Below are 22,061 nucleotides of genomic sequence, written 5' to 3' on the forward strand. Positions count from 1 at the left end.
GTTATGTACAGTATATACACACGATGTACTCTTATTTGGCCACATGATGGGGGTAAAGAGCTATAAACCCCCTCCATAACTCAAACCCTAGAACCCAACATCAACCCCAAACGTTTGTGGTTTACCATTTTTTCCAGAACAATTCATTTTCAAGTATATGTAAACTTGTGTATCTTTACAAAATATCACATTCATGTATGATATGAAATAATACTACAGGACTTCTTATATTTCCGAGACCCGAAAGGGCAAATTCTAAGGGACAAGATAATTGCAAGGTAGGTGCACATCCCTAGCAGGCTTTATTTTCTTGCCACATAATCGCATTGCTCTTGAATGGCCTGTCCTCATAATTCATCTATTGGCTGAAACATTTTGAAATACTCCTGTCTACTTCAGTGGAATACATTCAACAACAGCACATAATGTAAATGTGTTCCTTGGGCCCCCATTCTGTCTTTTGAATAATTATTTATTTTTTCTAACCTACATATTAATGGTTGTGTAATTGCTGATATAGTCCTGGAGTAAGCAGTACTGTGGAAGGGTTGGTGAGAGTACTGCTCCTGAAGAACAAATGAACACAGTGGTTTCCTACATGGAATGAGATATAGAAACGGAATGTGAACCTTGTAACTTCCACAAATGTTTATCAATGACATTAACTTGTGTGACACTTTGAATCGTGCCCAGTCATTCTCCCACTTTGGTTGGATTACACCACTTACTGTTTATACTTATTCAAATGTTTATGGATTTCACAGAAACCTTCCTCTCTGCACAGCTGCAAGACCTGTCAGGGTTCCCCAACTGGCAGCTGATTTTATTTGGCCCCCAACTTTTCTGAGGCCAAAAATATATGACCCCCCCCAAAAAAATGATTTGAACTCCCAAGTTTTCTGAACGTTTATATACAGTCCCAGTCAAAAGTTTGGACACAGCTACTCATTCAAGGGTTTCTCTTTATTTTTCATATTTTCTACAATGTAGAATAATAGTGAAGACATCAACACTATGATATAACACATATGGAATACTGTAGTAACCAAAATAGTGTTAAACAAATGAAAATATATTTATATTTGAGATTCTTCAAAGTAGCCACCCTTTGCCTTGATGCCAGCTTCACATCTCAATGAACAGGTGTGCCTTGTTAAAAGCTCATTTGTAGAATTGATTTGCTTCTTAATGCGTTTGAGACAATTAGTGTTGTGACAATGTAGGGGTGGAAAAAGACCAAGTCCATATTATGGCAAGAGCAGCTCAAATAAGCAAAGAGAAATGACAGTCCAACATTACTTTAAGACATGAAGGTCAGTCAATCTGGAAAATTTCAAGAACTTTGAAAGTTTCAAGTGCAGTCGCGAAAACCATCAAGCACTATGATGAAACTGGCTCTCATGAGGACCGCCACAGGAAAGGAAGACCCAGAGTTACCTCTGCTGCAGAGGATACGTTCATTAGTTACCATCCTCAGATTGATGCTCAAATAAATGCTTCACAGAGTTCAAGTAACAGACACATCTCAACATCAACTGTTCAGAGGTGACTGCGTGAATCAGGCCTTCATGGTTAAATTGCTGCAAAGAAACCACTACTAGGAGACTTGCTTGGGCCAAGAAACACGAGCAATGGACATTAGACCACTGGAAATCTGTCTTTCGGTCTGACGACTTGCTTCCATTCAGCCACAAGAGCATTAGTGAGTTCGGAAACTGATGTTGGCTCGCAGTCGGCGTTCCAATTCATCCCAAAGCTGTTCAATGGGGTTGAGGTCAGGGCTCTGTGCAGGCTAATCAAGTTCTTCCTTACCGATCTTGACAAACCATTTCGGTATGTACCTCACTTTTTGTCATGCTGAAACAGGGAAGGGCCTAGCCCAAACCATGAAAACAGTCCCAGACTGCAGAACTTGGTAGTGAGGGTTGCAACCTAGGACAGACCATTTTTACACCTGATGCACTTGGCAGTCCCGTTCTGAGTTTGTGTGGCTTACAATTTAGCAGTTGTTGCTCCTAGATGTTTCTGCTTCACAATAGCGCTAACAGTTGTCCAGGGCAGCTCTAACAGGGCAGAAACGTGACCAACTGACTTGTTGGAAAGGTGGCATCCTATGGCAGTGCCACGTTGAAAGTCACTGAGCTCTTCAGTAAGGACATTCTACTGTTAATGTTTGTCTATGGAGAATGAACTGCTGTGTGATTTTCTACACCTGTCATTACAGCTTGCTGCTGAAACAGCCGAAACTACTCATTTGAAGGTGTTGACTATGTATTTACTGTAAATATTAATTTGGACACACCAAGTGACTTTCATTTTGGAAATCAGATACAAAGTATTCCCACACAGAGCAATGTGACCTTTTACAAATATAAGCAAGGTTTGAAATTGTTTTAGTCTGTGTTTGAGCTTCTTGAAGTCAAGTTGCAGTCAACAATTTGGAATTGTTTCCTAGTTTTAGTGAATGACATGGTGAACTGGCCTTAATGCTTTACCTAAAATACCCCATGCTGACCAACAAACTCACAGGAGAAAGAGCCATTTTTTTTATTAAAGCATCAAGCTCAGAGTACAGATACATTAAGCACATCTTGACCATCCAAAGAACAGCAAAAGAGTTACAACAGCAAACATTCCCTTCAGTACATCCTGCAATTGCACCCTCTCACATCAGGGGAGGAGTTGACCTTTTCCTTGGTAAGGCAAACAAAATACATGATGAAATTAGCTTGTTCAAAAAATAAAAATCCCCTCAGCTTCAGAACAAATACATCTGGAACACTGGTTTTACAACAAAAGGTAAACAAACAAAGTTGGAAGTAGGCAAAAATGCATTTCTTACAAAAATGTTTGTAAAAATGGTATTGAGAAAAAGAATTAGACTTTAATAAAAAATAGGTTAACCAACAGGACTACCCAGATCAAGTCCAAATAGGACTTGACCCAAAAGCAATCAAAAGTTACCTTTATTTGTGAACAGTGCTGGTGTCTATTCCCTAAACCAGTCAATACAGCTCCTAGAACAGTGGAGGCTGGTCACTCAGACATGAGTCAGAACATTTCAGATAAAGACTATTGGCAAAAGTTGGTCCTCAAAAAAAAAAAAATGCTAAACCATTCCAAAAGCCACAGATGTACTGGAGGCAAGTCGTTCCAATTGTCAACTTTGCCCAGGTCCTTACATGAACTGAAGTACTCATTCTAGTGGTCCACTTGTTATGTCTGTCACATTCAGAAAGAAAGCCCAATTTTCTGTTAACTACAGTATACCATCATGTGATGGACTCCGATGTTCTAAGGGCCTTCTAAACTAGCTGGGCAAAGCAGCGCCAGTTCTAACCCCCAGGAGTTCTGAAGGCAGGCCCGAAATTGCAGTCCCAAAAGAATAAAGTCCTGTCCACCCCAGCTGTCTGCAAATTAAACTCAATCTGCATTCGCTGGCAGTAGAAGCAACATGAACATTACTGACCAGCCAATGGAGAACAATCCTCAACATCCTATCAAAATCCGCTCTCAAATTACAAACCTCTCAGTCTATATACTAACCAGATAGGTGAGGGCATGCCTTCAGCACTGTATGTATGCATGTTATTTAAACATATGTATTAACCCCCATCCCACCTGCTCAATAAATCAGAATGCCCCAGTACATGAGCTGATTAAACAAGGTGAAGCACATTGATCTACTTACACAGGAGAAACTGACAGCAGCACACTACACTGTCAAGCAATACAGAACTAGTAGTCACCTGTGCCACAGGATTTTTCTCACTAAACAAAAGGGCATTGATGGTACGCCAAAAAAACTGCAATGAAGTCACATTTCGGACCAATTCACTGCAAAATGCCTGCCCACAATAACATTTATAAAATGGCAGTTTATGCAACAGTTGTGTGGAATGATCCGGGATCACCCTGGCATGCTCAGATTGGTGGGCCTCTATTGTGTGCTTACCGACTCCTGTATGGGGGGGTACATTGTTTAGAAAAAGAAAATGCTTTGCTGGGCCACAACTGTACTAAGCAGAGTGTGATTCGTTATTTCCATTCAGGGCCACACTGTGCAGCCATCAGCACCTATGTCAAGCATGGTTCTGGGGCCAGATGACAGTGTCTGCTATATTGGGGGGGTAGTAGTGCTATGCAGGATCCTAGGGACGTCCCCTACCCCTTAGTTTCAAATATCAACGGGGTGGGCGGGACGACAATGGCTGACCATGCTGGACAGCAGAGGGCAGTTCTGGCCCACACCACAGCTACAAAGGGTCTACTAGGTCTCCTTGCAATTAACATTCAGATATAAAACACTTTAACTGGCTCCTCTGTCTAAACAACGCCCTCTACAATCACAGTTCTCACAGCCTTCGTTCTTACGCGACTGATTCTTCCATTTAAGTTTGGATGTTTGTTTCTAAATCAATATTTTCATGAATGCATACATGAGTTTAAAACCACAGGGAATTCTAACCACCAAAGCCATCCTGTTGGTACAGTATACTGTAGAATGAGCCTGGGTATATGAGTGCATATGTTACACATTCCATACCGTGATGTACCCAACTGGACATCCTAAATTATTTGCTCTAACACATACTATTGTCTGGGACAAGTTTAAAGCCTTTCCATTTGAGGACACAGTCAACAGCTAAATGATTGTCGGGGTGGAGAGAAGCATGGCAGACTTGGCGTTCTGACCCAATTCTAGCAGGAATTTGGCTGCAGTGCTGTTTACTGCCAAGAACAACTAGATAATGTTGACCTAGCGGTCAGCCTCTAGCAAATCCTCCAGTAGTGCAAAGCTAATAAAGTATGGCATTTTGATTTGACAAGGAATTCATTAGATAGACTCCGACGTGAATTGACAATTATGCTATATGGCCCAAAGCTCACATGCTTCTAATCACTCAATAAAAGACCAAAGTCATGAACATTCTAGAAGACAAAAAAAGGGTTGCCGTTTCCTGTTTTGGTATTGAGGAGTCCTGCTCCAGTTGGCTGAAAACAATGTGTTCTTAAAGTGCACTCAAAAGTCAAAACCAAAAAGGATACAAACTGGCAACAGATCGATGTTGCAGCAAATCAGTTGAGGAAGGAAGAGTGTGTGGAGAGGCGTGTTTCAACTGTCAGTAAGCACAAAATAGTGGACCCATCTGAGCATGTCAGGGCCCTGGACTAGTGGGAACGGAAGCCCTGTCTGTGGGGAATGAGGGGGGAGACCTGCAGCAAGGAGGCAAGGCTGGCCAGCAACAAACAGAGAGTGTTTAAATCCTCTACATGCACTTCAAGATCACAGCAAGAGTGAGCTAGAATATCTAAACAGAGAAGAGAGCTTTCATGCAAGAGATCTAAGTTATAGGTACAACAATTCAAACTGGAGGCTACACTAGTAGGGCCTGCGGCCTTGTCGGAACCAATAAATCCTGAATAACAATGGCAGCAAAGGGGACTGTGCCTCTCTGCTCGGGCAGAGAGATGGCCGCAGTGGGGACATCGCCCTGCTATGTAGCAGTGTTTCTTTCTCTTCTTTTTCATTCTTAATCCTCAACTCTGCTGGTGGCTCTTGGCGTAACTGGTAAAGACAAAATTGTAATCGTTGAATTGGGCCAACTGGCGGTCGAGGCGCTTGTACCCCTCAAGTTTCTGGGCGGAAGAAAAGACACTGCGACATTTGGAGCTCTGTGGCAGAAAATAAAAATGAAGTTAACATTGAAAATGCCAAGTACAGTGAAGACTGAAGATGTGACTTATGAGTGCAACGTTCTGGAAGATAGAGTCAAACATCCACAAGCAACAGACCCATTTCGAACGAGGACATACATACCTGGTTAACAAACAGCGTAGTCACAAATTTTCCTGGCTTAAAGATGTCCACAACTTTCCTGACCAAATCATCGTAAGATGTCTGAGAGAGGTTGGTTTCGAAGCTGACATAGGAGAACTCTGGCTCTGGAGTGATGTGAATCGTCCAGTAAGTTCCCTGTAAGATAAAGACATACATTTGTTTTAAAATGACTTCCAAGGCATATTTAATAAAGAGCCAGAAGACAAAAAAAAGACTGCTGATAAATACTAGAGGGAAACTTGGACTTGATACGATTGCGATGCGTTGTCTCACCTAGCCATCTTAAGTTGAATGCACTAACTGAAATCACTCTGGTTAAGAGAGTCTACAAGATCCACTTACATCAGTCTTCATTCCATTCATTGAGTATCCACAAGGGTTGAACATTGTGGCGTCAATCACAGAACCTGGTATCAGGTCACGAATTCCACTCATCTGGAAAAAAAAAAATGTTATACACTGCTCAAAAAAATAAAGGGAACACTAAAATAACATCCTAGATCTGAATGAATGAAATATTCTTATTAAATGCTTTTTCATTACATAGTTGAATGTGCTGACAACAGAATCACAAAAATTATCAATGGAAATAAAATTTATCAACCGATGGAGGTCTGGATTTGGAGTCACACTCAAAATTAAAGTGGAAAAACACACTACAGGCTGATCCAACTTTGATGTAATGTTCTTAAAACAAGTCAAAATGAGGCTCAGTAGTGTGTGGCCTCCACGTGCCTGTATGACCTCCCTACAACGCCTGGGCATGCTCCTGATGAGGTGGCGGATGGTCTCCTGAGGGATCTCCTCCCAGACCTGGACTAAAGCATCCACCAACTCCTGGATAGTCTGGTGCAACATGGCGTTGGTAAATGGAGCGAGACATGATGTCCCAGATGTGCTCAATTGGATTCAGGTCTGGGGAACGGGCTTGCCAGTCCATAGCATCAATGCCTTCCTCTTGCAGGAACTGCTGACACACTCCAGCCACATGAGGTCTAGCATTGTCTTGCAGTAGGAGGAACCCAGGGCCAACCACACCAGCATATGGTCTCACAAGGGGTCTGAGGATCTCATCTCGGTACCTAATGGCAGTCAGGCTACCTCTGGCGAGCACATGGAGGGCTGTGCGGCCCCCCCAAAGAAATGCCACCCCACACCATGACTGACCCACCGCCAAACCGGTCATGCTGCAGGATGTTGCAGGCAGCAGAATGTTCTATACAGCGTCTCCAGACTGTCACGTGCTCAGTGCGAACCTGAAGAGCACAGGGCGCCAGTGGCGAATTTGCCAATCTTGGTGTTCTCTGGCAAATGCCAAACGTCCTGCACGGTGTTGGGCTGTAAGCACAACCCCCACATGTGGGCATTGGGCCCTCATACCACCCCCGTTTGAGCAGACACATGCACATTTGTGGCCTGCTGGAGGTCATTTTGCAGAGCTCTGGCAGTGCTCCTCCTGCTCCTCCCTGCACAAAGGCGGAGGTCCTGCTGCTAGGTTGTTGCCCTCCTACGGCCTCCTCCACGTCTCCTGATGTACTGGCCTGTCTCCTGGTAGCGCCTCCATGCTCTGGACACTACGCTGACAGACACAGCAAACCTTGCCACAGCTCGCATTGATGTGCCATCCTGGATGAGCTGCACTACCTGAGCCACTTGTGTGGGTTGTAGACTCCGTCTCATGCTACCACTAGAGTGAAAGCACCGCCAGCATTCAAAAGTGACCAAAACATCAGCCAGGAAGCATAGGAAGTGAGAAGTGGTCTGTGGTCCCCACTTGCAGAACCACTCCTTTATTGGGGGATGTCTTGCTAATTGCCTATAATTTCCACCTGTTGTCTATTCCATTTGCACAACAGCATGTGAAATTTATTGTCAATCAGTGTTGCTTCCTAAGTGGACAGTTTGATTTCACAGAAGTGTGATTGACTTGGAGTTATATTGTTGTTTAAGTGTTCCCTTTATTTTTTTGAGCAGTGTATATATAGTGCACTACAAAACAGCAACTGATGAATAGTCAGCTTTATGATAGTGTTCCTATCATAAATATTACTGGTGGGCACCAATAGCGATAATTCAATACGATATTGATAGTTTCATATAGATAGGCGCAAGGCAGTGATATTTGGGCCTTCCTCTCATTTACCTAAATGATTATGTCATTTTTTTTAAATAAAAGCATACACTGTTCCTGCATGCACAAAACCCCTTTCACAAAACTCACAGGCTGTCAACTAGGGCCCTAGAAAATTTGTGATCCATTTTTTTCCCAGGTAAAAATGCCTTTAAAAAAATAGAATAGCATATTCCAAGTCCATAACCATGCTTAAACTGCACCGTGAGACCACTTGAACTCTGAAATTAGATACATTTTTGGGTAAAGTTCACCCTAATGAAAGTGTGCACCAGCAATATACTTGTTTGGTCAGCAATGTTTATAGCACTCATGCGATTGCAGAGTTTGCAAAACAAGTGGCCACTATCCAGACAATCATGATGATATTCTGCCAGGTTTTAGGGAAAGCCTTGCCATCTATACCACAAGGTTAACAGCTACACAAAGTATAGACATATGCAAGCACTACAGACATTCCTGTGCCATTACAGAAAGTTGAAGGAATATACAAATCGCTGACGCATTTTATTAGTTTCTTATGATTAACTTGGGCAAATGAATGCATTTTCTGATCAACTCTGTTTAACATTTCCTACTAAGAGCAATACATGTTTTTAGATTGAATTCAGATCATGTCTGGATTCCATGATTGCGTCAGCAATGCAGATTTTATAGGGACCTAGTCAATTTATTGTACTTAATTGCCTGCTGATGAGCCAGCAACAGTTGATAAGCTTCCGATTGAAAACAAACTGCTTGGGTAGGTTCCCAGACAATTCAAGTCTGGCCCAATGGGCAATCAACAAGCAGTCGTCTCTACTTCAGAGATGTGGAAGTGAAAAATGTACACAGTTGCATTGTTTTTTTAAACCAATATATCAATATCGTATCGAAAAATTTGACTGATACTTTCCATATCGGTGCCCTTACTAGTGAATATCATTACAGAATAGGTCAATGTCATAAGAACAGGTCCCCTTGAAGGGGCCTACTGAGTGAGCCCTCGTGAAATCAAGAATAAATAACGATACCCAACATTGCTAGTGTGTGGGCCTTACACGAGTGACATCATTTGCAGAAACACCGTCTTTCATGAAGAACTGATCCATAATTGCTGGATCAAGGTCACTCATCAGAACTTCCAGCGTCTGATCTGCGTGCTTATTCTCCCAGAACTCTGGCAAATCCAGAGTAAACAGGTACCTGCAGGGAAACGAGGTAAAGGAAAACGACCACATTCAGCAGCACTGGACAGTGGAGTTAAAGTTCAACGGCAATTATTAATTCATGTCTCGTTAATGGAACAGTATCTTGAGTATATTCAAATCTAATTTTGTCATATGCACCGAATACAACAGGTCAATGTGGAGGCTATATACAGGGGATACCAGTACAGAGTCAATGTGCAGGCTATATACAAGGGATACCAGTACAGAGTCAATGTGCAAGGGCCCCAGTTAGTCTAGGAAATATGTACATGCAGGTAGAGTTAAAGTGACTATGCATAGATCATGAAACAGTAGCATAATTGGGGGGGACCTTACCAGCAATCAGAATTCAAACGTCCCATACAGTACGCTGCTCCATCTGTCGAAGGAAGATCATGTCATTTCTTTATCTTATGTGCCCGTGTCTCAAACACCTCCTGCTTAGAGAACAGCATATGAAGACAGCCTGTATAGCGTCCCTGACTCGCCCCATCCATGCATTAACACACTCTTCCTAGACTCCAGTGATTAGAGTTGAGGAATTGAATTGAGCGTGGGTGATAGTACTTACTTGGGAAAATCTGGCTGAGAAATTCCACTTCCTCCTGGAAGTTCCGATGAGGGAACTCCTGATGGGTAGGCTTCATGAAGTTCTTGCGAGAATAGAAGAAATTCTGTAGGTTGCAAGGACATGTTAGAACTAACCCATCCTGTCCAAAATAACATCAATGCAAAGAAAGATGGTATAATGTACAAACATAACATCTTGATGCGTAACATTGTTTATAAAACATTTATGAGTGTACACATTTTTGGTTTTATGAACATGTACATAAAATGGTATTCCATTTGGTTTGTATGTATGCATGCATAGTGTTCCTTGGACGTCATGGTAGAGGTTATGCTCTCACATGCACCGTCAACCGTGGGACTTTATATAGGCAGGTATATCTTTCTAAATCCTGTCCAAACAATTAAAAATTGGCCACTGGTGAACTCCAAATCAAGTTGTCGTGACATCAAGGAAGATCAAAGGACATTAGACGAACCAGAACTAAATTTGGAATGTCATAGCAATGGGGTGTGAATACTTCATTTACATTTCTGCATTTCACTTTACAATACATCTGCAAAAATTTCTAAAACAATGTTTTCACTATCATTATGGGATATTGTGCGTAGATGGGAGAGACATTTATTTAATCCAGTTTGAAAATCAGGCTGTAACAAAATGTAGAATAAGTCAAAGGGGTATGAACACAAATAAATCACATTGGCTGCATATGGCCTGTCTGCAAGGAACTTTAAACATGCGATCAACTTGGTCCAGCCCAAAGCTTGTGCTAACAAACTTGCAACATTGTATCAAATATTCTGGACCCTTAGTTAACAGCGCCAGTGAGCCCTGGACAGAGGTGTCATAAAGTAGTCCTACTTGATTACATTTCCACCTGATCAGATCATGGCATTTTTTCCTCACTTGGTGGTAATTGAAAGGGTGAGACCTGGAAAGATTGTTCAAAATAAGCTACATTGGAAGAACTATTGTCATTCTCAATGGATGTAAAAACAACCTTTACTTGCTGTTTGAGATTTTAAAAAAATTAAAAGTACTTTGAGAACCTCCGCAGCTCATTAGCGGTAGTGAGTTTAAGACAATCAGATCCAAAAGTAAGCATACCTTTGCATGCAGGCCAGATCGCCTAGGCCTACTTCTATGCTTAATCAGGTGTGCGTCCTTACTCAACATTGACAGGAGCACACAAAACACAACGAACACCTTGACAACACGTAAATGGAATAAAACAAAGTGTAGCCTAGGTTGTGCTCTCTGCAAACATATGCACTCAATATAACTGTAAAATATGAGTAATAAATTGAATGCATTAAGAAATTATGGTAACCAAACATTGCGGCCTCTGCAATGGATTAGTCCACTGACAGAGTCAAGATGTTCCATAAACATTTATATACTTTGCAACGGCCCAACTAAACATAATTGTATCGCTAGAACAGACAATCCACCAGTCAACTAAAATGGGGTCAGCACTAATGTAGGTATTTTATTTATTTAACCTTTATTTAACTAGGCAAGTCAGTTAAGAACAAATTCTTATTTTCAATGACGACCTAGGAACAGTGGGTTAACTGCCTGTTCAGGGGCAGAACGACAGGTGTACCTTGTCAGCTCGGGATTTGAACTTGCAACCTTTCGGTTACTAGTCCAACGCTCTAACCACTAGGCTACCCTACAGTGTAATTTTGAAAAAGCCACAGTTCTTTTAATACCATCAATACCGTAAACTATTTATTTGAAATGTTTAAATAAAATAACCATTTGTAGCTACTTTAAGTTAATACCTGCAGCCACATTGTGCAATACATTAGGAGAAAGCAGATTGTGTTCAATTAACCTGTCAAATGAAGCTTACCATAGTTTGTAAATAGCACAACCGGAGAAAGCAGGCGGTGGTGAGGCCATAGCATTCTATATCTATCCGCGTCTCTTGTGCGGCTTACATGAGGTGATTAAGTTAAGACTCTTATGCAATTCACTACTTAATTGTTTGCCATCAGATATTTTATAATGCTTTCTGACAGAATTCAAAGAGCTCTGGATGAGTCATCTGGGTTGCCATTTCCCCCCCTGATCTTATTAGCGTCCAACCCCCCGTTCTTGTCTACTCTGCTCAGTGTACACATGCATGCTTTTCTGAAGGAAGAGCAGCATCACAACTTTGTTCATTAGGAAAAAAATATTTAAAAAAATGAATAACATTTAAAAAACTTGTTCACTCATAGAAATTGACATTTGGTAGCTACTAGCTATGCTCATTTAACTTTATGAGCTAGATTTGCCCAGTCTTTGAAATTATACTTTAAATATTTTAAAAAGCAACTATAAGACTATCCAGAGTTGGTTCATATAAGGAAATCAGTCAATTGAAATACATTAGGCCCTAATCTATGGATTTAAGACTGGGCATAGACACACCCACTTGGTAGCCAGGTCCACCTAGTTTTACCCCACAAAAGGGCTTCACTACAGAGAGAAATAATCCTGAACAAGCCCCTCCCACTCAGGATGCCAGAGGTGAAGAAGCCGGATGTGGAGGTCCTGGGCTGACATGGTTACACGGTCTGCGGTTGGACATCGTACTAAATTCTATATAAAGACCTTTGAGGTGGCTTATGGTGGAAAAATTTACCTTTAATTCCCTGACAACAGCTCTGTTGGACATTCCTGCAGTCAGCATGTATACAGTGGCTTTGGAAAGTACTCCGAACTCAACTTTATCCACATTTTGTTACAGCCACTCAAAGCAAAAACAGGTTTAATTACATTAACACAAGTATTCAGACCCTACTAAGTACTTTGTTGAAGCACCTATGGCAGCGATTACAGCATCGAGTCTTCTTGGGTATGACGCTACAAGTTCGGCACACCTGTATTTGAGTTTCTCCCATTCTTCTCAAGCTCTGTCAGGCTGGATGTGGAGCATTGCTGCACAGCTATTTTCAGATCTCTCCAGAGATGTTCGATTGTGTTCTGGCTGGGCCGTAACGAATAAGGCCGTAACGTAACAAAACGTTGAAAAAGCCACGGGCTCTGAATACATCCCGATCATACTGTTTGATTCTCTTCACATGCCACACCTGTCAGGTAGATGGATCATCTTGGACAAAGGAGAAATGCTCACTAACAGGGATGTAAACCAATTTGTGCGCAAAATTTGAGAAAGCTTTGTGCATATGGAACATTTGAGCCCTACACTAAATTTTCCTTTTATATTTCACTCAATACAGTTGGTTCTCACTCGTTAGCATTTAGCTAAGTGTCTACGTGAATTCACCATCAGCTGGTGCAAATTCGTGCTATTTTCCCGGAATCCAGCGAACGTATTTGGTATGCCGTCATAGTGGTCTCTGACTTGGTCAGACTCAAGATGGAACAAATGTAAACATTTGCCTTTTTTCAATGCTGATTTTTACAAACATGCTTTTTGAATTTAAAAGTCATCCGATTTTGCAAAACTACCTGTAATCTGATTACAATATTTTTGCTGGTAACGTCACAGAATAGTTAGTTTTTTGTAATCAGTTACTCCCCAACCCTGTGTGAGCGCGCGTCACACTGACCTCGATAGCATCAAAGCCACAGTACTCCCTGGCCAGTTCCAGCAGAGGCATCAGTGCTTGCAGTAAGAGGGTGGTTCCACACGTCTTCAAAATGAAACGTCTCTTGGAGACAAACATGCTACTCTCACTGAAAAGGGACAGAAGGAGAAGAGCAATATTATGAGTTTTATACGCGTTACATACATATCACAAGTTAGTTAAATAGCCTTAAGGCTATTTTTTAATTTTTTACATGAGCTCAATTTACATCCAACATGCATGTACAACTGTCAAAAGGAAAAAGTAGGGTTCTTCAGGTTCGATACCTTCCAGCTAAGTAGCGTGTACTATTTAGACACCTGGAGAGTTTTTTTAAATTAAAGACACCATTACGTGGCAGACTGACAGCCAGGCATGGCATTACCCTGGTGACTGCTGGCCATTGATTCTACACAGGGTAAACCTAAAGCAGCACATGCTACAAACAGCTTAACAGTCTGCCTTGAGCATGAATTCAAAACCAACCACAGGGCGTTAGTGCATTACTGTTATCATGGGCCTGAAATTGTTTACAGCGGCAAGCCAGTCTAGAATTCTGGCCCACAGACTCCTTGAGAAAACATAGCTGGGTTATCATTAGTCATCTGTCTCTTAGTTACAGACTAGTCCCAGGCAGGAGCACAAGGAACACTAGCTATACTGCAGTCTGGAGATACTGAAGTATAGCTAGTGAGTACTGATGGGGGGGGGGAGATATATACACTGCTCAAAAAAATAAAGGGAACACTTAAACAACAATGTAACTCCAAGTCAATCACACTTCTGTGAAATCAAACTGTCCACTTAGGAAGCAACACTGATTGACAATACATTTCACATGCTGTTGTGCAAATGGAATAGAAACAGGTGGAAATTATACACAATTAGCAAGACATCCCAAGGAGTGCTTCTGCAAGTGGTGACCACAATCCACTTCTCAGTTCCTATGCTTCCTGGCTGATGTTTTGGTCACTTTTGAATGCTGGCGGTGCTTTCACTCTAGTGGTAGCATGAGACGGAGTCTACAACACACATTAGTGGCTCAGGTAGTGCAGCTCATCCAGGATGGCACATCAAGGCGAGCTGTGGCAAGAAGGTTTGCTGTGTCTGTCAGCGTAGTGTCCAGAGCATGGAGGCGCTACCAGGAGACAGGCCAGTACATCAGGAGACGTGGAGGAGGCCAACAACCCAGCAGCAGGACCGCTACCTCCACCTTTATGCAAGGAGGAGCACTGCCAGAGCCCTGCAAAATGACCAAGCAGGCCACAAATGTGCATGTGTCTGCTCAAACGGTCAGAAACAGACTCCACGAGGGTGTTATGAGGGCCCGACGTCCACAGATGGAGGTTGTGCTTACAGCCCAACACCGTGCAGGACGTTTGGCATTTGCCAAAGAACACCAAGATCGGCAAATTCGCCACTGGCACCCTGTGCTCTTCACAGATGAAAGCAGGTTCACACTAAGCACATGTGACAGACATGACAGAGTCTGGAGATACCGTGGAGAACATTCTGCTGCCTGCAACATCCTCCAGCATGACCGGTTTGGCAGTGGGTCAGTCATGGTGTGGGGTGGCATTTCTTTGGGGGGCCGCACAGCCCTCCATGTGCTCGCCAGAGGTAGCCTGACTGCCATTAGGTACCGAGATGAGATCCTCAGACTCCTTGTGAGACCATATGCTGGTGTGGTTGGCCCTGGGTTCCTCCTACTGCAAGACAATGCTAGACCTCATGTGGCTGGAGTGTGTCTGCAGTTCCTGCAAGAGGAAGGCATTGATGCTATGGACTGGCCCGTCCGTTCCCCAGACCTGAATCCAATTGATCACATCTGGGACATCATGTCTCGCTCCATCCACCAACACCACGTTGCACCACAGACTGTCCAGGAGTTGGTGGATGCTTTAGTCCAGGTCTGGGAGGAGATCCCCCAGGACACCATCCGCCACCTCATCAGGAGCATGCCCAGGCGTTGTAGGGAGGTCATAAGGACAGTACATCAAAGTTGGATCAGCCTGTAGTGTGGTTTTCCACTAATTTTGAGTGTGACTCCAAATCCAGACCGCCATGGGTTGATAAATTTGATTTCCATTGATAATTTGTGTGATTGTTGTCAGCACATTCAACTATGTAAAGAAAAAAGTATTTAATAAGAATATTTCATTCATTCAGATCTAGGATGTGTTATTTTAGTGTTCCCTTTATTTTTTTGAGCAGTGTATATTTTTTGCGATATAGCCTATGGTATCTCATTGAAAATATCACTATTTTTGGCACTAGTTGAATGCTCTCGTCTCTGCAGCAGACGTATTCCCTGATCGTTCAAAACATTAAAAGAACATGTGCTTTCCATGACAGACTGACCAGCTACGATGCCTTAGAGGTCAGCTCAATATTAGGAAGGTGGTCCTGATGTTTGTAACACTCCGTGTATAGTGAGCAATATGTTCGGAACATCGAATCAACAAAATTCCAGTATCGAATTGCAATACATATTGTATTGCCAACTAAGCATTGTGATTATATTGTGTCGCCTCTGGTCATTTCCAGAACTACTAGTGAGAAGGAAGAAGTGTGTGGGGCATATGTAGGATTACAACAACAATGTTGTCTACTTTCAGTCAAGCAGAAAGCTGTCACAGGTAGTCCTCCCCTGAATCAGCACTGTCCCATTCACATAACAAACCTCAAGAGTGAAGGAGAACGCTACTCTGTTGTGCTAGCCCCGGCCTAGTCGAGGTCTGTGCAACAGCTAGACAGATCAACCCTACCCCTCGTTACCAGACGGTTGTAGGTGGGACTTAACCGGCAGAGGGAGCGGAGAGTGCCTCCACAGCCAGACTAACACCCAGGGTCAGGCATGTACTTTTTACTGGCAATGACTTGCCCCAAAGACCAGTCAGAGTACACTGGTGTCACAAAGGGCAGATTTCACCATCAGATATTGATTCCTAGGAACCTAAATTGGCAACTTGTGCCTTATATGCTTGTGTGCTGCCAGGGTGCTCATTTAGCCATCTTTCACCCATCCAACTGGGCTCAGATAAGACCCAGGTCATTAGGAGCTTCAGAACAGCCAGGGAGACCTGAGCGATCTAAAAAGAGCTCTGCTCAGTCAGTCCTTTCACCCTGGGGGAGAGAAGAGTTTCCATGCAGCCATTCACAATGAGACGATTACAGATGACGCAATCCCAGCTCTCTTCTGAAATGGGGACAAGCCAAGGTGACAGTGGTAAACAGAACAGGGATTCGGTCGCTACTCACCTGAGTATATAAGCTTCCTGCTTGTCGGTCTTTGTCACACTTATGATCAAACAGTGCACATTCTCCAGAAGTTTGTCCCACTCAAACCTGAAAGACAAAAAGCATTTGTTCATGTTTGTTTTTTTAACACTGCAGCACTCAATTTAATAGTTCAAGACTTGCTTTTTAAAAATAGAAGCAACTGTCAGAGGCTAAACTGTAGTTCTAGTGCCATCAGACAATTTGAATAACAATCTTATATTAAGCTAATCATTTCACAATTCTGGGCATGGCATTTGGGGTGTCTAACTGGTGTGACTGATGACTAAATAGACAGTGAAATTAATCTGCCAACAAACCATAAGGGCTGTCTAACAATTAATGTCTTGCTTTAGATTTTTTTTTAAAGGCCTAACCAACGCACTTTACTTACATAACTAAATGTTTGAGGCTAGTAACAGTGAAAAGAAAATCTACAGTACTATATTCAGGTTGATTTTGAAACGGGTCCAGAGCCCTGGCATTCCCTGGAACAGTGCAAACCGCAGGCAGGTGCACTCTGGCACAACAGGCTCCCTGCTCTACTATAGGCTACTATTAAGCAACAGCCTGCTCACAAGACAACAGGTAGAAGATGACAATTCAGTTTCTCCACCGCTTCTAGGTAGTAACTGTAGGGATTAGGCCTCGTGCTGACTATGATCATCCACAACAGTTAAAGATATGTAGATCAATCATGGTTGAGATCCTGTTCAACTGCAAGTAGTGTTTAAATACAGATGTCAATAGAAGTTAATAATTTAGCTCAGGGATGGGAAACTGGCAGCATGTGTCCGTGTAGGCCCGCAGATCAATTACCAAAAACAAAATAAATATATTTGAAGAACTCAGTCGGGGTGACCGCACGCGTGGGTATGGATGTGTCTACGCAGACCCACAAGTCACTGCAACCCCCCAGGAGTTGACTGTGGGCTCCACCCCACCAAGTTTCCCCATCCTTGGTTTAGCGCATAATTCTACCAGGTCACAAAATCAGTTACCATGGTCCTGTTGAGCAAGACTTTGTAGACTGCATGATTGCGAGATCGTTTTACATAACCAGGACTTATTTCAGGGGGTCAATGAGTTTCTTGAGCATCACACCTTTCCCTAAAAACCCCTTGTAACATCTGTCAAGTATCATATTGATACGAGTCACCGTCAAGAGCATTGTGTCAGCTCAGTGTGACATGAACAATGTAGTTACGAAGTGTCAAGTTTCCCCAGACGAGTGTATTGATGGAAAGTCTAGATAAAACACAGCAAATAAATGCCAATAGGCACCTCTCAAAACATAACACATGGCCAGTCTATCTGGGGAACTATTTCTCTTATAAAATGTGAAACACCATTTGTATTAATAGACCCACAATATAGGTCAAATGAGGTGAACTTCCCCCATTAGAGTGGCAGGTGTGCTGATTAACAATCCTCAGACGGACATCCATACCAAGAGAAATGTTAAACACCAACATTTGCTGACCATAAGAAAAGTTAGCTGTGACTCAGCCCAGAGAAAGACAGTGGCACAGAGGCAGGTGTAAGGTACAGATCTGTGAATCAGATGCCCTTGTGGACTTAGTTGGACATTGGCAGGCGTCCAGCATCCAGGATCCACTGCCTCCGATCTGTTAATCTTCCTTGGCTGTAAATTAATAACCGTCGTCATTCCTAACCATATGTTAACCATGAAAACCCTGGCTTTCCCTTGGATTGGCAACAGTAGCCATGAACCTTGCCACAGAGGCAGGTGAAGAACCATGTCAGTCCTTATCATTCAATGAAATCACATGTATTGGAATGGACTTATATTATGGCAATTGCCACACCATTACTACACTGAACAAAAAAAATTAAAAGCAACATGTAAAGTGTTCGTCCCATATTTCTTGAGCTGGACATTAAAATAGCAGAAAAGCTTACCGCTCAAATTTGTTCACATCCCTGTTAGTGAGTTTCTCCTTTGCCAAGATAACCCATCCACCTGACAGGTGTGGCATGTCAGGAAGCTGATTAAACAGCATGATCATTAAAGGTGCACCTTGTGCTGGGCACAATAAAAAGCCACAAAATGTGCAGTTGTCACAACACAATGCCACAGATGTCTCAAGTTCTGGGAGTGTGCATTTGGCATGTAGGAATGTCCACCAGAGCTGTTGCCAGAGAATTTAAAATGTTAATTTCCCTACTATAAGCCACCTGCTGTGTTAGACTTTTTGCAGAAACCGTCACAGAGAAGCTCAGCTGCATGCTCGTCGTCTTCATTGGGCAAATGCTCACCTTCGATGGACACTGGCACGCTGGAGAAATGTGTTCACAGATGAATCCCGGTTTCAGCTCTACCGGGCAGACAGCGTTGTGTGGGCAAGCAGTTTGCTGATGTCAACGTTGTGAACAGAGTGCCCCATGGTGGTGGTGGGGTTATGGTATGGGCATGCGTGAGCTACGGACGAACAATTGTATTTTATGCACAGAGATATCATGAGGTCCTGAAGCCCATTGTCGTGCCCTTCATCCGCCACCACCACCTCGTGTTTCAGCATGATAATACACGGCCCCATGTCGCAAGGATTTGTACACAATTCCTGGATGCTGAAAATGTAAAAGTTCTTCCATGGCCTCCATACCGTACTCAGACATCACTCATTGAGCATGTATGGGATACTCTGGAGCAACACTTACAACAGCCTGTTCCAGTTCCCATAAATATCCAGCAAACAGCCAAACAAATATTCACCCAAGTCCAAAACTAACAAAAACGGTCACAGAATTGAGTACTAATGTATGCAAACGCTACGCTGTTTCGACTGGGAAGCATGCAGACACCTTGAGGAACCTTAAAGAAGTGGCCTCTTGTCAACAAGTTATTCAAGTCAAATATTTGAGGATTGGCAGCAAAGGTTCAGGCCACAAGCATACCACTCTGCATCCTACTGCTTGCTAAGAAGGGTTGGTCCTGGTCAGTCCCTGGATGAGAGACCAGATGCTGCTGGAAGTGGTTGGAGGGTCAGTAGGAGGCACTCTTTCCTCTGGTCTAAAAAATAACATTCCAAGTGCCCAAGGCAGTGATTGGGCACAGTCTTTCCGATGGGACATTAAACAGGTGTCCTGGCTCAGTGGTCACTAAAGCTTCCATGGTACCTATCGTAAGATTAAGGGTGTTAGCCCAGTGTCCTGGTTAAATTTGCAATCTGGTCCTGATCATGACTACTTAATCATCCCCAACTTCCAATTGGCTCATTCACCTGACTCAACTATTCCCCAGGTTGTTGCTGTAAATGAGAATGTGTTCAGTCACCTTACCTAGTAAAATAATGGTTAAATAAAAATGAGGACTCCAAATCGTATTAAAAACAAGAGCACTGAAATAATTCAACATGGTTGACACGTGTTCTTTATTAGATATTAGGGCCAGTGGTGGAATAAGTACCCAATTGTCATACCTGAGTAAAAGTAAAGATGACCTGAGTCATTTTCTGTTAAGTTAACCAGTAATATACAGTAAGTGTCCAAAAGTATTTGGTTATGAATATACTTCAGTATCAAAAGTAAAAATCCCTTATATTAAAGCAAACCAGATTGCACTTTTCTTATTTTTATTTTTTTACAGAGGCACATTCCAACACTGACATAACTGAGGAAAGCAGCATGTGTTTAGTGAGTCTGCCAGGTCAGAGGCAGTAGGGATGACCAAGGATGTTGTTTTCGTGATACCATTAGTTAGTTAACTGGACAATTTCTGTCCTACTAAGCGTTCAAAATGTAACGAGTATTTTTGGGTGTCAGAGAAAATGTATGGAGTAAAAAGTATATTGTTTTCTTTGGGCAGGTAATGAACTTAAAGTTGTCAAATATAAATAGTAAAGTAATGTACAGAACCCAAAAAACGACTTTAGTAGTACTTTGAAGTATTTTTACACCACTAATTAGGGCAATGCAAATAGGCCTAGTTTGAAGGGTTTTGTAAATACAATTTAGATGGCCCCATGCATGGATATGTACAAGTAACAGCAACTACAAACGTTAGTTTAATTTAAAATTCATTATTGCATTGATCACGATTGGGTAAATTACACTTGTAAAGATTGGCTTCTCAGCTAAGTGGTTGGCAAGCAACTCAAACTGATCAGGTATAATTGTAGATATCGCTTGCCTAACGCTTTAGTCTGTTAATGGCCTTCGTTCATTGTGCATTGCAGATGTTGTAAATCTTCAGCGGCGAGAGACCATGATTGCCAATGCGGCATATCAGAGAATAGATCGCGGTGGCCACAAGGCGCTACAGTACCACATCGTGACGCAGAGAAGTGAAATGGAAAATTACTACAGCTAGCCAGAAGATACACAATGACACCAACAACTTCAGAAGTTGCGTTGTAGACTTACCTAGCTACCTGGTTACATAAGATACAAGATTGCATAAAGATGAGCTATTTAGCGTGTTTAGTGTCAAATCAAACCCGTGGGCAACATGTTGAGATCATCACCCTAGCATGGATACATCGAACACCAATGCATGCGCAGTATGCGAAAAACCCGCGCTGTCAAACTCACCCCAATCTGACCACTTTTCTTGCCAAAACAATTTGCTAGCTTGCAAATTGGAATACCTAACATTGCATTGATGGTACATGCAATATTCAAATACGTTTCTAAACATTGAATAATTAGTATTACTGGAGAGCTAATGAATGGCAGTAGCGGGCATTAGTCAGCAGCTGACTGAACCGCATGAATGAATGACTCGGCTACCGCGTTCGTTCCCTAAGCAAATGCCAAGCTAGTGGTGGTCAGTGTGGGGGATGGTAATTCATGAGTGGCGATGTTATCTGAATTTAGCTAACCAGCTGGCTAGCACTGCGTGATCACATTAGCCACCACATGACATGTCAGTGAAAGATTGTGGTTTACGAGATAACCGTAGTCTTTAATAACGGGCCCAGTTAACTAGATAAATAAATCCTCGTTACAATGTTTCTTTCTAGCGCGTGTTGAGGGTTGAATCGCCATCCAGTCTTCTTGAGTGAACGGATTTCTGGAGTACGGGGGCTAATGTTAGTAGCTTAGTTAACTAGCTAGCCAAAGGCAGAATGTATTAATCACATCTCGACTTCACAAACCTTGGGATGGTACGGAGGTCCCCTGTTCCTTTGATCTCATCTTGCCGGGAGAACCACACCTCCAACAGCTTCTCGGTTCCCTCGAAGAAGTGTGCACCGTTCGCTTCCATCGTGAGTTAACAGACACCAACAGAAATTAAACGTCGGTTACGTTTTCAATTTAATTAGCCCTTGTTTGATCGTTATAATTTATTAAGTACAGTCCTTTAGCAATCCAGGTGTAATTTCTTGGTTTAACCGTCTTCCCTTTTACAGAGAATACTGTAAAGCAAGTGCTAGCTAATATCGCCGGCCATACTGTGTAAAGCGCAGAAAAGGGGACGCGTATTGGTTTTATTCAC

General features: G+C 42.6%; 1 protein-coding gene across 1 annotated transcript; it reads right to left on the bottom strand.

Moving 5' to 3' along the window:
- Nucleotides 1–2,532: 2,532 nt before the first annotated feature.
- On the bottom strand, nt 2,533–22,035 carry amd1 (adenosylmethionine decarboxylase 1). Its single transcript, XM_024419940.2, has 9 exons — nt 21,721–22,035; nt 16,583–16,669; nt 13,304–13,430; nt 9,735–9,837; nt 9,500–9,542; nt 9,014–9,158; nt 6,185–6,277; nt 5,822–5,977; nt 2,533–5,676 (listed from the first exon to the last, which is right to left on the bottom strand). The coding sequence occupies exons 1-9, from the start codon at nt 21,828–21,830 to the stop codon at nt 5,542–5,544; spliced, it is 999 nt and encodes a 332-aa protein (XP_024275708.1). The 5' UTR covers nt 21,831–22,035; the 3' UTR covers nt 2,533–5,541.
- Nucleotides 22,036–22,061: the final 26 nt, after the last annotated feature.

The sequence above is a fragment of the Oncorhynchus tshawytscha genome, linkage group LG05 (genome assembly GCF_018296145.1).
Source record: "Oncorhynchus tshawytscha isolate Ot180627B linkage group LG05, Otsh_v2.0, whole genome shotgun sequence".
NCBI lineage: Eukaryota > Metazoa > Chordata > Actinopteri > Salmoniformes > Salmonidae > Oncorhynchus > Oncorhynchus tshawytscha.

Excerpts from the sequence above, each read along its gene's own strand:
- amd1 (XM_024419940.2), bottom strand. The coding sequence starts at position 21,830 with ATGGAAGCGAACGGTGCACACTTCTTCGAGGGAACCGAGAAGCTGTTG. Across the intron at positions 16,670-21,720 it reads GACCTCCGTACCATCCCAAG|GTTTGAGTGGGACAAACTTC; the intron begins GTTTGTGAAGTC and ends TTTGTCTTTCAG. Across the intron at positions 9,159-9,499 it reads CGTTTGAATTCTGATTGCTG|GTACCTGTTTACTCTGGATT; the intron begins GTAAGGTCCCCC and ends GTTTCCCTGCAG.